Source organism: Chelonoidis abingdonii, chromosome 10 (genome assembly GCF_003597395.2).
Source record: "Chelonoidis abingdonii isolate Lonesome George chromosome 10, CheloAbing_2.0, whole genome shotgun sequence".
NCBI lineage: Eukaryota > Metazoa > Chordata > Testudines > Testudinidae > Chelonoidis > Chelonoidis abingdonii.
Window position 1 is genome coordinate 11,960,194 of NC_133778.1, and position 16,929 is coordinate 11,977,122.

Below are 16,929 nucleotides of genomic sequence, written 5' to 3' on the forward strand. Positions count from 1 at the left end.
GCCACCCGTGCTGATCAGAGCTCCACGCTGGGCAAACAGGAAATGAAATTCAAAAGTTCGTGGGGCTTTTCCTGTCTACCTGGCCAGTGCATCCGAGTTGAGATTGCTTTCCAGAGTGGTCACAATGGTGCACTGTGGGATACCGCCCGGAGGCCAATACCGTCGAATTGTGGCCGCACTAACCCTAATCCGACATAGCAATACTCCCCTCGTCGGGGAGGAGTACAGAAATCGGTTTAAAGAGCCCTTTTTTATCGATATAAAGGGCTTCGTTGTGTGGACGAGTGCAGGGTTAATTCGGTTTAACGCTGCTAAATTCAGTTTCAACGCATACTGTAGACCAGGCCTAAGTTGTGTGTGTTCTAATGTCTTATCATAAATGCATTATATTTTTAGAACTGCTTTAGGTTTCAAATTCTGTGTTAATTTCCATCAGTGATGAAGATCCCAATACTGATCTCATTTCAAATCCTTACGGATGTAATATTTGTGAGTGAACTGATAGAAAAGATGCAAAAAAGACTCCTGATACCAAACTAACCACACAGGAAAGAAATTGCCTTAGGCATTTGCAGAAATTATATATTTATTGTGAAGGAGTTCAGGGAATTACTTTATGAAATCTTGAGTTTACTTCTAGAGAGGAACAAAGATTATCTTTCATTACTATGAAATGTGGCCTAGCAGATCAAGCACTGGACTGGGTCTCAGGAGCTCTGAGTTCTCTGCCTTGCTGTGCCACTAGCCTGCCAGGTGACAATGTATCTTCTTTGGAAAGGTGACAGTTCGCAGCAGTGGGGACACGTAGCTGTGGCTGGGGCACAAATGAAAGGTTCTGTGGGGGTCACATCCCCCCACCATTTCTCGTGGCTGCCCAGCAGTGAGGAGGCAGCACTCGCCCTAGCAGTGGCACTCTCAGTGTGTCCACACAGCATGGGGAGGGAGGAAGCAGGAGGACGGCTGGCTGATAGCTGAGCTCCTCCCCCACCAAATGGGGCTGCTGGAGTCCCACAAGTTACCTCTGCCTCCAGCAGCAGGGAAGGTGAAGCAGCCCCATGTAGTGGGGAAAGGAGCTCAGCTGGCAGCTAGCCACCCTGCTGCTTCCTCTCTCCCCGTACTGCAGGGAAACAGAGAATGCTGCTGCTACGGGGACTGCGACCTCCTTGCTACTGGGCCTCATCACCAGAGGTGCCCCAAGAAATGGGGGGAGGGAAGCATGTGACCCCGCATACTCCTCCCCATGTGTCATCTCTGGTTAACAGCCTTGATATCGGTTTTTCACCTGTAGTATTTTTCAAAGTGATGTTTTCCCAGAGTGTTAGAATGTATCTAGGACACCCATCTAAGTATGTTAGCAGTGAAAAAAACTCATTTATAAAAATATGAGTTTATCAATACTAGAAATAATTTAGCAGTGGATTAAATTGAATGATTTACCATTGATTACTACAGTAATCATAATAATCCCTCCCCCATTGGATCTTTTTGTTGCATACACCTGTTTTCTCATCATATTCCTAGACTCTAAATTCCTTTGGATTTTCATTCCATGTGTAATGGGCTCCTGACCCCTGATTGGTGCTTGTAGGCATAACCACAATACTAATATTATAGGCAGAGCTCTTTGAGATGTCTATTGTCAGGGTTGCCTAACTGTCCATTATGAGACACTTTTTCATTTGTTTTTTTTAATAACTTTGCGAAATTTTAACAATTGAGGCTGAAATATCCTATGCTGAGTGTTAGCATCATGTTGAATTTTTCTGGCATGTTTCAGTAAAAATAGTTCAGCTGTTTCTGAGAATAAGCCTGGGGGGGAAATGCATTGTTTTACAAATGTTTAAAAACATTTGCCCTTTAAATTGAGAAGTAGAGCTGATAGAGCAGCATTTGCCTAAATTAAAAAAAAAAATAAACATAGGAAATTACATTTTAAAAACCTAAGTCAAAAGAATGCCAAAGTTGTAAAGTCAAGCACTCCAGAAACAAAACAAAGAAACCAAAAACCCATCCTTGTCCTTCTGAATGATAGTTTTAACTATATGAGCACATTGCCCCCCGTAGTTCCCCTGTGCCATTCAGTGCACAGAGTAGACAGTCCTTTGAGAATAAATCAGGGCGGTGCAGTGAATGAGGCTTTTATCTGAAGGACTTCAGACTTGTTTGTTGCAGAAGTTGAAAGGTGTTGAATGAAACAAGGGACTGCAGGTAGAGAAAGGATGGCCTTGTGGCTCAGACAGCTGAATTCCCTCTGAGTGAATAGGCTGACTATTACATATACATGCAGTGCAGTACAGCTATTACATTTCTACAAAAAAGGCATTGTAATATATTCTCTTTTTAGACATATCTTTTGCTATGGAAAATGGTTCATAATGAAGAAAAGAGGAAAATACATATCAATTTAGCAAAAACGGACGCTTTTAATTACTGGGACCACTGTATTTTTTAAAAGTTAATATGGTTTAATATCTAACTTATCTTTTCCCTTCCTTTATGCCCCTAGCTTACAACACCTTCTGTAAGAACATAAAAATGGCTATACTAGGTCAGATCAATGGTCCATCTAGCCTAGTACCCTGTCTTCTGACAGCAGCCAGTGCCAGATGCTTTGGAGGCAATGAACACAAGAAGGCAATTATCGAAATGATCCATCCCCTATTATCCTGTCCCAGGTTTTGAAAGACAGAGTCTTAGGGGGTTGCATCTCTGACCACCTTGGCTAATAGCCCTTGATGCACCTATCATCCATGAACACATCTAATTATTTCTGAACCCACTTATACTTTTGGCCGTCACAACATCCCCTAGCAATGAGTTCCAGAGGTTGACTGTGTGTTTTGTGAAGAAGTACTTCCTTTGTTTTAAACCTACTGCCTATTCATTTCATTGAGTGACTCCTGATTCTTAGGTTACGTGAAGGGGTGAAAATAACACTTCCTTATTTCACTTTCTTCACATCATTCATGATTTTATAGATGTTTATCGTAGACCCCCTCAGTTGTATCTCCTCCAAGATAATCACTCTTCATATAGAAGCTATTCCGTACCCCTAATCATTTTTGTTGCCTTTCTCTATACTCTTTCAAATTGTAATATGTCTGTTTTGAAATGGGATGACCAGAACTGCGTGCAGTGTTCAAGGAGTGGGAGTATCATGGGTTTACATAATACCACTACGAAGAGAATGACCCTTCACCTGTGAGCAGTCAATGTGGAATTAGGGTCAACTTCAGCTGACTGTCTTGCAGGACTGAAGTCGTAAGTTGGATCTCCTATATTATATCTCATCATGCCTTTCTGTCATCAGATCCCCTTTTCCTCAGTGGCGGCTGGCCTACTTTTCACATTCTGTAAAAGGGTACATGTAGAGCGTCCTGTGCTCTGGATTCAGCCTGTCCAATAATAAAATGAAATCTTTACATCAATCTGCTGACAAGAAGCAGCTGAAGAAGCAGCAGCTCAGCTGTGGGGAAGCGAAAGTGGCTGGCTGCTGGGAGTAACACAAGCTGTACTTTCTTTTAGGAAGGTTGAATTGGGAGCTGTAAGCAGCATGCAATATAGATTTTTTTAAAATAAAGAGAAAATGGAAAGTGGCCACACTGTCAGATTAATGGAGTTGGAGGCTCTGGTAATGGGAAGCAGCAGTCAGGAACAGACAGCAGACTTCTCTTTGATGTCTACTGAACTCAGCACCACCTGGCTCAGTACTTGGGCAATTTTCACTAGGAAGAGCACATCAGAAAAGGTTTTATTTTGAGCCATTTGATGGCTCACAACTGAAGTTTTTCTAATACATCCAAACCCACTTACAGGGTAAAATCTGACAGGTGTCAGAGGGTCCTCACTAAGCTATCAGCACCATGGGACTCCCTCCATTTGTTGGTTTCATCTCTATCAGAGGTGGCTCTAGCTTTTTTGCCACCCCAAGCACGGCAGGAAGGCTGCCTTTAGTGGTTTGCCTGTGGGAGATCTGCCAGTCCCCTGGCTTCGGTGTCCCCACCACCAAATTGCCACCGAATCTGAGGGACCAGCAAACCTCTCACAGGTATGCCGCCGAAAGCTGCCTGACTGCTGCCCTTGCAGGGACCAGCAGGGTGCTGCCCACAGTTTGCCGCCCCAGGCACGCGTTTGCTGCGCTGGTGCCTGGAGCCGCCCCTGCTGACTATACCAGCAAAGACTGGAGACAGGAGAGGGGCTACTGGATCCGTTTTTACTCTATGGCTGTATTCATTTGGAACCTGTGTTCAGATAAATCTGTTCTATTTCAAATACAAAGCATTGAAATGTATGATAATGTAAGAGGAAAGAACCCGAGCAACCAAACAGCTGTGCCTCTGTTGCTACAGGAAGGGATGGTATCTTTCTGCTGTTAGGATGAAATTTTTCAGGGCAAGTGTCTGCTTCAGGCTCTATTTTGGGAGGGAAATTTCGGCCAGAACTGTTCAATGGGATTATCCTGTGGTGATGGCACCATGTCAATAGCTTGATGGCTTCCTGGCAGAGGGACACTTGTTTATGCAATGCATTGCAGATGCATTGTCTGTCAAGATCCACACTGTGGAGTTCCATGGAACAGATAAGAATGCCATGCAAGCCAGTGTTACGGGCACCCTATGCTGTTCCTGATAGTATGTGCTGAGTGTCACTGTCAGAGAGGGGGTAGAGAATGCACCCCTCCCTTTCGTACCATCTGGAGTCTCGCCTCCAGCTCAGCTCCCTCAGCACTTGAAGTAGGACTGTGACCTTCTTTTTCATATAGTACTTGAATGGGGAGTACACTGACCTCAGCCAGAGTTGTAGGGGCAAAAGGTGAAGCTTGGCAAGTGGCATCACCTTTACCTTCCCCTGACTGTAGCTAGGGGTTTGGTTTATCCCCAACAGCAGCCTCTATACAAGGTGAATCTCCAGCTGCCTGTAAGACAGTTACAAAGGGCCCATTACGTTTACATAGGGAGTAGCTTGTTTGCACCTGCAGCCACAGATGAAGCAATGTAAGTTTTAAAAAGCACTTCATGTAATCTGTAAATTCTTTTTGGAAGGGAGGGTGTTTTCATTACATCTGTGCGCTCTGCCTAGCAGAGAGGGGTCCAAGTGCTGACGGGCCTCTGAGTGCTTCTGCAATACCAATACATTCATAATGAAATTATTATTAACATGTCTTCTGTGACATCATAGATGAACAATGTTGTCTTTTTAATCACTCTTCATATAGAACCTATTCCGTACCCCTAATCATTTTTGTTGCCTTTCTCTATACTCTTTCAAATTCTAATATGTCTGTTTTAAAATGGGATGACCAGAACTCCATGCAGTGTTCAAGGAGTGGGAGTATCATGGATAAATTATGCACAGAGAATCTTGACTCATGTGGCATGGACCAGTGTGCAAAATTTTAAAGTCAACATTTTCAAACACATTTTCAGTGCCTTCCCATTTTTTTTATACCCAACTTGAAGTATTTAATGAGACAAGCAAAATATTCTCTTTTTAAATCTTCAGTAGGGAATGATAAATACTTGTCTATTTGTGGGGATCAGTGTTTCCAAAGGTCTTCTATAGCCAGTCTGTACATACTGTATATATAGAAAATCTTTTCTACAGTACATTGTACAAAGAAATCTAACTTCAGTGGAGTAGCTGGGCCATTCTATTATTGCCTTTTGGACTCAATACGATCAAATTAAAGTAAATGAGTAAGAATGCAGGCTACTGTTACAACACAGAAAAATCAACCAGTGAAGTTTCTAGGTAAGCATCCTAATTTAATAACCATTGAGTCCCCTAAGTCTGACTGTGTATATTGTACAACATTCTTGTACCACTTCCAACTCTAGCTAAGAATTTACACTTTCATTACTTAAGATTTTAACCATTATATCTTTCACATTGTCCCTGTGCTGCTTACTTGTGGTTGTAGGAGCAGCTGAGCCTCACCCACTGCCGAATGCAAAATGTACATCAGACTGTACAGAGAAGGTAGAAAGGCCAGCTGTAAATTAGTAGGAGTGGGAGGCTAGGTTGGTGGTGAAGCTTTGCATTAATTTCTCCGACAACAAAAGCTTCCTTGGTGGAGATATTTTAAGATGTCTAAAACGTAACCACCCCTAAGCAAATTTAAAACCATTCAGACATACAATTAAAGCTATTCTCAGCACTATTCATTAGAGGTCACGACTATGTTTTAAATTATGCTGAAAAATAATCAAGTTACAAGAAGTTAAGAAGAGAGGCAACTACACAAGCGATCAATAGATGAAGACATGAGAAGTTTCAAATTAATGCCGACCATTACTACTTTTTAGAGAGACGGTTGCTATAGTTAGGCTGGTAGAACGGCCTCTTATTAAGGTTGCCCGACACTTCCAATTATAAAAACCCTAGTTTTGGTTGCCTATAACTTTGCTAAACTTTCATTGTTTGGGCTTAAGTTTCACAAGCTGAATGTGTGCTGCAAATTTATTTATTTATTTCAGTCATAATGGTTCATTCATTCCCAAGGACAATGCTAGCGAAAAATACAGTGTTTTGTTCATGATAAAAAAATTCTGGCAAACTTTCTTTGAAGTGATCTAGTGTCCCCGCACTTTGAAGAAGAGACTTGAAATTTTACAGGAGAGGTGCCTTTGTGCCAAGGATGTGCTTTTTGCCGACCTTGTGAAAATCTGCCCAAAGTTGGACAAATTTTAAGGCTTTGAAAAACTGCGCTTCACGGATGCTTTGCAGAGAGTTGCTAGACTTTTGTGGGTAAGGTACAAAACTCTGAAGACTTCATCAGCACTGAGCATGCTCCAGCCCAAGACTGACTAGGATTTTCCCTGCAATTGCACCTCTGGACTGCTGTAGTCCAGGCCTGGTTTAGGGACTGAAAATGAAAGCAGAAGACTGTCTCTCCTGTGCTTTCAATGACCCCCAGCTGGGGCCAGAAAGCATGGAAGAGAAAATGGCCTGGTTCAAATGCAAAAGGGATAGAAGCCGGAACTGCAAGGTGAGGGAGATTAGATTGGGACAAAGAGTCATATATGCAAATTAATAAATCTATAATGCCATCTCATTAAAGTGGAAGAATTGTTTGCTGAGCTGTAGGCAAAAACACACAAGTATTTCTATAAGGGGGGCTCTAATTTGACCAAAGAAGGAAATTAAGGATATAGGCACAGTTGTCAACTTTCACACAGTAAATAAGTACCCCTGACTTCCACAATAAACCAAAAACCAAGCTAATCCTATTTCAAAACAAGTCAGTCCCAAAGAACCTTCCCCCACTGTGTGTAAATAGATCCCCCAGGTTGCAGTCTGGGATTGTGGTGGGCCTGCTGTGCACCCTGACTCTCTCCCCCGCTTAACCCTGCTTGCCTCCCCTTACGCCTGCTGGCCGGGAGCCGATTCGAAAAAAGAAGCAACAAGCTGCAAGCCAAACAAACAACAAGCTACAAGCCAAAAACTAGTCAACAAGCAACTCACAAGCCAATTAAGCCAAAACCAAGCCAAATTTCTGCATTTTTTTCATGGGTTTGGCAGGTCTGGATATAGGGCATGTGTCCTTTAATCAGTCAGGAATCACACTTACAATAAGTGAAATATTGTTTTACTGGTCTCGTCTACGTTTAAAAAGTGTAGTGTAGTCATGTGCCAAAACAAAGCCTACAAAACACACATTTAAGTTTCTGGCTCGCCAGTGCCGGCTCTAGGGGTTTTGTCGCCCCAAGCAGCCAAAAAAAAAAAAAAGGCCGTGATCGCGATCTGCAGCAATTCAGTGGGAGGTCCTTTGCTCTGAGTGGGAGTGAGGGACCCTCCACTGAATTGCCGCCGAATACCTTAAAGTGCCGCGCCGCTCCAGAGTTGCCGCCCCAAGCACCTGCTTGGTAAGCTGGTGCCTGGAGCCGGCCCTGTGGCTCACAAAGCATTGATCACCAAGGAAATTCAGATGCAGAATAAAACAATCTTGTTCTGAAATACTCTAAATTACCTGCTTCCCACCGCTCATCTGACTAAAGCCCTGATCTAGCAAAGCACATACATTCTTAATCTAATATTGACATCAGTGGGACTACTCATGCTGAAAGCCAACCACGTGCTTTACTGGAATGGGGCCTAAATATATAGCTCTACAAGTGACCTAAAACATACCACATTTTACTGTTAATTATAGTTATCAATCAGTTATGCAACGATTTTCAATAAGTACATACCTGTTAATATCCCATATTTTGCTGGTGTTGTCCATGGAAGCAGAAGCCACAAAATCTCCACAGGAGTGCCATGAGCAATCCCAGACTGCACGGCTGTGCCCCTCTAAAGTCAGAATACATTCACCCTTTGTGAAGTCCCATATCCGTACTGTTGTGTCTCCACTTGAAGTGACCAGTTTGGTGCCACTGTTACCAGGAAAAAAAGGAGAGAGAGGGGTCATTAGCAAAGACGGATGGGAAGATTATTTTGAGGCCTTCTGCAAACCATCTTTTTTTCTTCTATAGAAGTACAGCATGGGAACCTAGAGTTACATTTTGAATAAAGTATAGAAAAATGTGCAAAAAAATCTCAAAGTCCTGTCTTTACACTGCTTTCTGCTACAGATGCAGATGCAAGTGGCATTTTAGTGTGTATTAATGAAGTCATATTGAGCAAAAAGAAAAAAAATACTTAAAATAACTTTATTTCAGTGGAAAGTAAACATGGATTTCACAAATAACTCACTTTTTCTAATTTATTTTTAAGGTGATCAGCAATAAAGTAACTTAAGCTCAAACAATTGCTTTCATAAAAGGGTAAAAGAGGTTAAGGGAAGAATAATTTTTTTTCAAAATCCATACTAGTTTTTAACCAAAAATTATTATTTAAACATTATAATTCTGTCTCGTCTCTCTCAGTAAAGTCTCATTACGGTAGTTAACATACAGCAGCTTCACTATATATTGTATAAATGTGTGAAAATAGAACTCCACTCCGATTTTTTGTCAGATGTAAATAGGCACAGGTCTACTGAAGATAACAGAACTTCCCTAATTTACACCAGCCAAGGATCTGGCCTTCTATTTTATTTATAAATGCATCAAAGAAAAGATGCCGTGGGATCACATACAAAATCTAATGCTACAAATGACTTTAAGTCAAATGTCTAAACTCCTACACCTGAGCTCTCCCCCACTGAGAAAAGAGCTGTGAAAACACAGAGACAGAGTTTAAGGTCAGAAGGGACCATCAGATTATCTAAAATGACCTCCTGTGTATCACGTAGCACCCTCCAATCACCCCCCCCCCCACCACACACACTAACCCCAACAACTGGAATTAGACCAGGGGTCGGCGACTTTTCAGAAGTGGTGGGCTGAATCTTCATTTATTCACTCTAATTTAAGGTTTCGTGCGCCAGTAATACATTTTAACGTTTTTTAGAAGGTCTCTTTCTATAAGTCTATAATATATAACTAAACTAATGTTGTATGTAAAGTAAATAAGGTTTTTAAAATGTTTAAGAAGCTTCATTTAAAATTAAATTAAAATGCAGATCCCCCTGGACTGGTGGTCAGGACCCGGTAGTGAGTGTGCCACTGAAAATTAGCTCACGTGCTGCCTTTGGCACACTTGCCATAGGTTGCCTACCCCTGAATTAGACCAAAGTCTTAGGGCTCTCAGGAAACTAAACTACTGTGTGGGTGGATCTTGCATTAAAGATCCAGCAAACACTGGGTTTGTTAGACTGGTGGAGGATGTATTGTCCAGAGTTGATGACTCTCTGCTGAGAACATCCTTCCATCAGCCTCTCTGGCATGAAAATGTGAGGACAGTGAACAGCTGCAGTACTGATCTCAAGGATCACAGCAGGACATCACTCCTAAGAGTATATTCAGATTGATGACAAACTAAGATATTCAGTCTTCTGTGCTTTGTAACAGAATGGCCTTTCTTATATCTATTACTTCCTCCCCCTCTTTCTTTTCCAATAGATGTCTGACAGATTGTTGTGTAAACATGCGTACTGAGACAGCTTGAAAAATGTGTCCCATTTATTGGATAGATCTTAAAGGCTCACTTTGGCATTATGAAATATTGTCAAAGGGTATGGCTGCACTGCAAACCAAACCAAATCCAAAACCAAACACGGCAGCGAGTTTCAGAGCCAAGGTCAAGTGACTCAGGTTCATGCTACAGGGCTAAAAATAACAGTGTAGATGTTCAGGCTCAGGCTGGTGGTAAGGTTCTGGGACTTTACCCCTCACTAGATTTCAGAGCCTGGGTTCCAGCCTAAGCCAAAATGTTTATACTGTTATTTTTATCTCTATAGCGTAAACTCTTTAAGCCCAAATCAGTTGATGAGGTCTCTCTTTGCTGTGCAAATGTACCCTAAGTATAGTTTTAGGCCATTTTTTAACAAGTGGTTTCGACCTGCTATTTCAGTCAAAAATCATTGTAAAACCAATTACACCTCATGTCAAGAAGAAACTTTTCAAAGTTACATCTCCCTGCAGTTTTAAAACCATGGGGCCCAATGCTGCTATGCAAATGCAAATATTTCCAAGCATAAAAGCATCTAGTATGAGTAAGGGTTGCAGGATGAGACCCTAATTTTGCCAAATTGCTATGAGCAAATGTGTTATTATTAATGAATCATTTGCCCTTTTAATAATTCAAGCTAATTCTGAGTTCAAGGGACATACAAAAGTAACACAGTGATGAGCTATTATTCCTTTTATTCATTTATATAGACCACATTTTGGGTGATGGGAGGGAAATTTACTAAAAAAAATATTCTTGGGCTAAGAACATTGAAGTTTTTTTATTCAAAAATAATTTTAAAACAAAACTGGAAACAGCCATAAAATGGATCTGATGGAAAATATGACTGATTCAGAACGACTGCCACGTTTATGGTCATTGTGTTTCATAATGAGGCTTTATTTACTTACAAACTTTGAAATACACAGTCCCATAAAAGCTCCATGAAACACAAGTTCATTGGCCCAAATTCTGTCTCTCTTGGAGATGTAAGTTTGACATCTGATGTAAGCTGCCCAGAAAACATGAATACATAGGAAAATAGTCTAAATGAATCCCCATTGGCATTCTGTGGTAGTGCAAATAGGGTCTAGTTTTTCTTTCATAACAAGTGGGAGGGCAGAGTGTGGATCAGTCAAAAACACTGCATGTGAAAGGAAGAGTCCCATGAAGGATAGCTTCTGGTAGTGGTGAGTAAGTGCAAGGAATGTTAAAATAAAGGTACCCAATACCATAGCTCCTGCAACATTAAGGGTCAGATCCTCACCTGGTGTAAATCAAGTGTAGCTTCATTAAAGTCAATGGGGTTACACCAACTGAGAATTTGCCCCATATCTATGCCATTCTCAAAACACCTGGCAGCATACACAAAGCCCACAGTTGACACACATGCTGTGCAGTGTTGTTGGGAATGTCTGTTGTCAGACCCAACAGCATTTCATTACTGAAAATACATTTTGAAGTCATGACACCGGCATACTTGCACAGCACTTAAATAAGTGATCATGAAAATACACATGCCAAATTTAAAAAACCTAAAGTTAGGCTCCTAAATCAAAATGTCCTGATTACAAACATATTATACATGAGGTTGTCAGGCTTAACATTTTTCCAAATTTGTCTTACCAAACTGCAGCATTCATTACATTTGTAGATACTGAGATAATGTTTTGTTCTCTAGAGATAGTGACAAGTTTTTAAACGTGTGACCACTCTACATCTGTTTGATACAATATTTATTGTTATACTTGCCTGATTTTAATATCTTAAGTTGACATTATATTATACCTATAGCAAATGTTTATCTATCCATAATATATACACAGGCATACAGATCTATGATGTGTTATTTCTATTTTTACTGGAATATATAGTAACTATTCAATGCAAAAATATATTATAAATGCCACATTAACGCTAAGCGAACACTGCCCCAATTATCAGCAGTAATTCCCATTAGGGACTCTACAAGTGTAAGATTTATTCACAAGAGAGAAAGAGTTTTGGTTAATTAGATGGAGGGCTCTCTCTCCCTCTACCCCTTTCATGGGGTAAACAATCAATATTGACATTTCATGGATTACTAGCAGAACCTTACTAAGCCTGAAGAAGAAATGTACGTGGACATACAAAAGTACTTTAGGTTATACATTAAGATAGATACTTAATATAGGATTCGTTCTTATGGGCCTGACCCAAAGCACTCTGAAGTCAATGGAAAGTCTCTCATTGAAGCCAGTGAACTTTGTGTAAAACCCCATATGCACAGGGATTTACTGATCCTCAGATTTGGGAATGAGAAGGAATCTTCACCTGGGCATTTGGTCAGAGACCTTGGAGTTTTTCATATCCACCTGAAGCACTGACTCAGGGGAAGGTAGGTGTGTTCCACCTGGCTAATTTCCCACAACTGCAAAATAGGGAGGCAGATGCTGGTGGCCTTATTGTCTAATTCTGTTTCCAGGTGTTTTTATTAATTTTCTGTAAACTATATTAATAAACTATCATTCATGCATAGACATAAGGGATCACAGTATAGCTACAGGACACAATCCCAATTTTTGCTTTCAGCTCAGACACATGGAAATGTGTGTGCTCAATTCTGCATGCCAACTATTACAAATTAGGCCTTTTCCCCGCCCCCCAATCTCTGAAACAGAATGACTCTCAGCTATAACAGTCCTACATTGATCTAAGAGGGTTCCCCGCAGCCCCTCGTTCAGAATTTTTAGAAGGACTAAAGGTTTATTAGGAATAAAATACACTTTATTAAGAGCAGTGCTTCACATTTCATCTCCAGTACAGATTCCATTAAAGCTGTAATTCCCTGCATTGTTTCAAAGGCTACATTTACTTCCTAAAACTACTGTTTTTTTTTTGTTTTTTTTTTAATTATTAGAGCACAGAGAGTTTTGGAACTATCAGTTTCAGCTTCTGCTGATAGAAATAGAGCATTCACTCTTGCTAAATCTTCATGAACCTTCCTCCCCCCCATTCTGCTCTAAATTAAAAGATACAAGATACAAATACTTTCAGATTTGTAATCAAAGACCATAACTCCCACTCCACATAGCAGGGACCCAACTATTGCCTCTTGGAATGAGCTAAATATTGCCCACGAGACCCTATGAATTGATTGCCATACCATTACCAGCTGCATGTACTTACCTTTGACTGCTGGTCTCCACCCTTGATTCCTTTCCCCCACCATTCTATTCTTCCCACCAATTCCCAAGTCTGGTTCAACCCCAACATCTACTTCTCCCATTCCTGCATCCCAAAAAGTTCTGTAGATGCACACCATAGACAAAACAGACTCTCTACATTACAAATCCATTATCCCTTCAGCTCCATCATATTTCCTAGAAAACAGCACTACTAATACTCACTGACTGATTCTTACACACCTACGATTAGGGCCACAGGCATTTTGTGATTCTGCAGCCAGGAATTTATCCTTGATATTAGTGTGTGTGTCTGTGTCTGTGTCTGTGTCTGTGATTTCTGGCATTCGTTGTTGCAAAACACTTATTTGGTTCACATTTTCAAAGCTACCTGATGCAGTGTTACCTTCCTGAGTCTGAAGTCAACCTACAACAATGGTTCAGAAAAAGAACTGCCTATTCATCTCCAAGAGGTCTTAACTCTCAACTGTAAACAAGGCAACATAAATGGCAGCATTTCACTGCTGATGATTTCTGAGCAGAAACAACAATTTAATAAGATTATCTCAAGGTCTCAAACTGTGTATCATGACTCTCCCAACTATTAAAAGTCCCAATCCAGCTGTCAAAACCTTCAGCTGCCAACCTGCATCTTGTATGATGCAGTTAAACATTGTCCATATAAAAATCCGAGGCATAGTGAAAACTCAATATGGGATAACATTAAATGAATGAAATTTAAAATCAAAGTTTTTAAAAAATCATATGGGTCACTGTATTGATTCTATAATTGGTTTTCATATTCAGTTTAGTAAAAAATATCCATTTCTAATTCTAAATAGAGATGCTACAGAATTTTTAATTAGCTGTAAGAATAATGGTGTAAAATCTAGGGATGCTACTTTAGCTTTAACTCCAGTTTTCCCAGAAGTATACATTCACTGATAATTTTGTCAATCGTGAATTTCATCGGCCACTATAGTGGCAATTAATTTAGCTTTGTTAGCTCTTTGTGAAGTTTCCCACAGTATTCTCTAATCTAGACTAATCTGCATAATGTTCTTATCTCTAAATTTCAAACAAAGAATTAGAGAGGCATGATTTATTACAGATAAGAAATATTCTTCCTTTAACCAAACCAAATTATAAGTAAACCCAGGGATCAGTAATTTACCATCCTTATATCAAGAAGGCAACTTCTAATATGTTACCTCAAAAAAAATCTAATGTTAAATAAATGTAGGTAAAATGGAAAAAAATCAACATAATAAAAAGTATAGGCTTTAATCTGTTTCATCTGTTATTTCTAACATAACATAACAGGTCAGATCCCCAGATGGCGTAAATTGAGGTAGGTCCGTTTACTTCAGCTCACTGAGGAACCATCTAAACATTATACTTTTCCATTAGTGCTACAGAAGCAAAGTCCTAGACCAAGAGAAATTAGGACACTGCATCTGCAACATTTTATTTAACATTAACTGTCTTCTTTTTTAATGCATTTTTCTCACCACCACCTTTAGCTGTTTTAAATAGATATAAGAATTATACAATCTAGTCCATTCTCTTTTTATATATAAATATTTCATTTTCTTGTTTAGTCCCCGGGGCAGAGGTGGGGGGCTTAGTGATGTTCCTTTTGGTGGATAGTGCAGCTGCAGTGCAGAAAATTTCAGTATGTTTTTACATTTTTAACATTAATGCAGTTTAAATGTATCTATTTAGCTTAATCCAGCGCCCCCCCTATGCCAGCTGATAGGCCCACAGCCAGGCAGGTGGTCTGCAACCAATGCCCTGTCCCAACTTATGCAGGGCTGACATCTTCACACGTGGGGAATACACACAGTTTCTCTCAAAACAGCTGCCTTTAGGCCTCTGCTTATGAATCCACCTCTTGATGCTGGTGATCTTCCCAGTTGTTGGCTTGTCTCTTAAATTGTCTTTTTAGGTGAAGTTTTTGAAAGAGTTTGGGAGAAGTGAATTACGTCATCTGAGTTACACAGGTTTCCCTGATCCCTTTCAGCCTCCATGCATAGCAGTCTCCTTGTTGGATGGAAAACGGTCAGTATGAGTAGATCTCTGAACAGCCTTTCATACTATTGGCCATGAGGTCTTGTTCATGAAGCAAGGGCTGAGGGGAGGGATCCCTCACAGTGACATTGAGAAATTGAGTTTCTGACCCAAACATTCTTGTGTAGGGTTCTGCAAGCTTCATTCCTATCACCACTCCTTATTCCACATAACATTGAAGGCCCTTTTGTGAGAGAATAGGACTATTTTGCTTGCATGGCCATTTGCTCAGTTTCTTTTTCATCATACTAAGATAGTAGTATTCCTAAGATGTTGGAAGGTGAATAAAAGCAACTTGGTTGATGCTCTCACTCCTGAGGAGATGCTAGTAAAATGCAGGAAGTAGCTAACTCCTAAAGCACAGATTGTCCCCATATTAATGAAGAGGTGTGCCCATTCTAAGATATACAGGTTCAGATTTTATGACATACATAAACTTAATGACATCTATGCTACTTGCATGTGCCATGGGCATGCACAGTGCTCTGCAGACACAAGACAAGGTTCCTATCCTGAGAAACTTACAGTCTAATATATAGTAGATGAGCAGAGATTTGTAGGTTGGGGTGATAATTATGGGGTCTCCAAACAAGGACAGACAGGGTCAGGGGAAGAGCTTGGGTGACTCTTCCTTAAAGTTTTGTTTCCTAACTCTAAGAAGGACAATGGCAATGGGTGGAGTGGGCAACACCTGACTAGAGTTTAACAGTAGAATGCCAGCTGGAGGCATGGAGTTTTCAGGAACAGAGTGAGGTAAATTTCAGTTAAGTTCATTTTGTAAAATAAAGACAACCACCAATTTAAACTATTTTGAAATATAGTCTAAGAAATTTTAAGCTATTTTTATTATCATACTTGAGAAATAATAGCACAAATAAAAATGCAATAAAATCAATCCTAAAGTGCAAAAATAACATTTCTGTTAATTATTATTACTTTACAAGTATGCAATTATTCTAAATCTGGATTTACAGAATTGCTATACTACTCCCTGTGACAGAGCAGGCTACCTCTGAGTAGGAGGAAAACATTTAATAGCTTTACCCCTTAGGTTAATACCAAAAAAACCTATTTTAGTTGCATTAAAATCCTTCACTGAAACTGTATAGAAAGCCCCAGGGGAAAGGTAGAGAAGAAAAACAAACAACAGCAGGGTGCATACAGCACAGCTGATTTCTTCCTTCTATCAGACCTCATTACAAAAGACAGAGACCAGGGGCTGGTCTACACTACGGGGTAAAATCGATTTTAGATACGCAATTTCAGCTACGTGAATAACGTAGCTGAAGTCGAATATCTAAAATCGATTTACTCACCATAGTTGGCGGGAGGATTTTTCCAGGGCTGTCTGGCGGGGCCCTGGAGGTCTTTCGTGCGCGTGGTGGCATGGGTCGCTTGCTGCCCGTGGTTCTCCTGCAGTTGGGTCTTCAAACCACACTTTTTGAGGACTTCATACTCAGCTCATGTGTTGGGGTTGTTATAAAGTGGATGGGTAGGTTCTGTGGCCTGCTTTTGTGCGGAGGTTCAGACTAGTGTCATATTCCTTTCTGCCTACGAGTTTATGAGTCTAATATAGCGGAGAATATCGATCCCTGAGCGCGCTCTATATCGATTTCAGAACTCCACCAACCCCGGATTATGGATCGACTCGGCCATGGCGAGCCGCGGCCACTCCGATCCCGCATGGTGCGGACAGGTG

General features: G+C 40.6%; 1 protein-coding gene across 1 annotated transcript in view; it reads right to left on the reverse strand.

The window, feature by feature from the left end:
- Positions 1-16,929, reverse strand: part of SPAG16 (sperm associated antigen 16) — an 868,104-nt gene that overhangs the window by 338,091 nt on the left and 513,084 nt on the right. Inside the window, exon 12 of the mRNA XM_032800034.2 lies at positions 8,193-8,378. Coding sequence (XP_032655925.1) covers positions 8,193-8,378 — 186 coding nt within the window. The remainder of the gene's footprint in view (positions 1-8,192; positions 8,379-16,929) is intronic.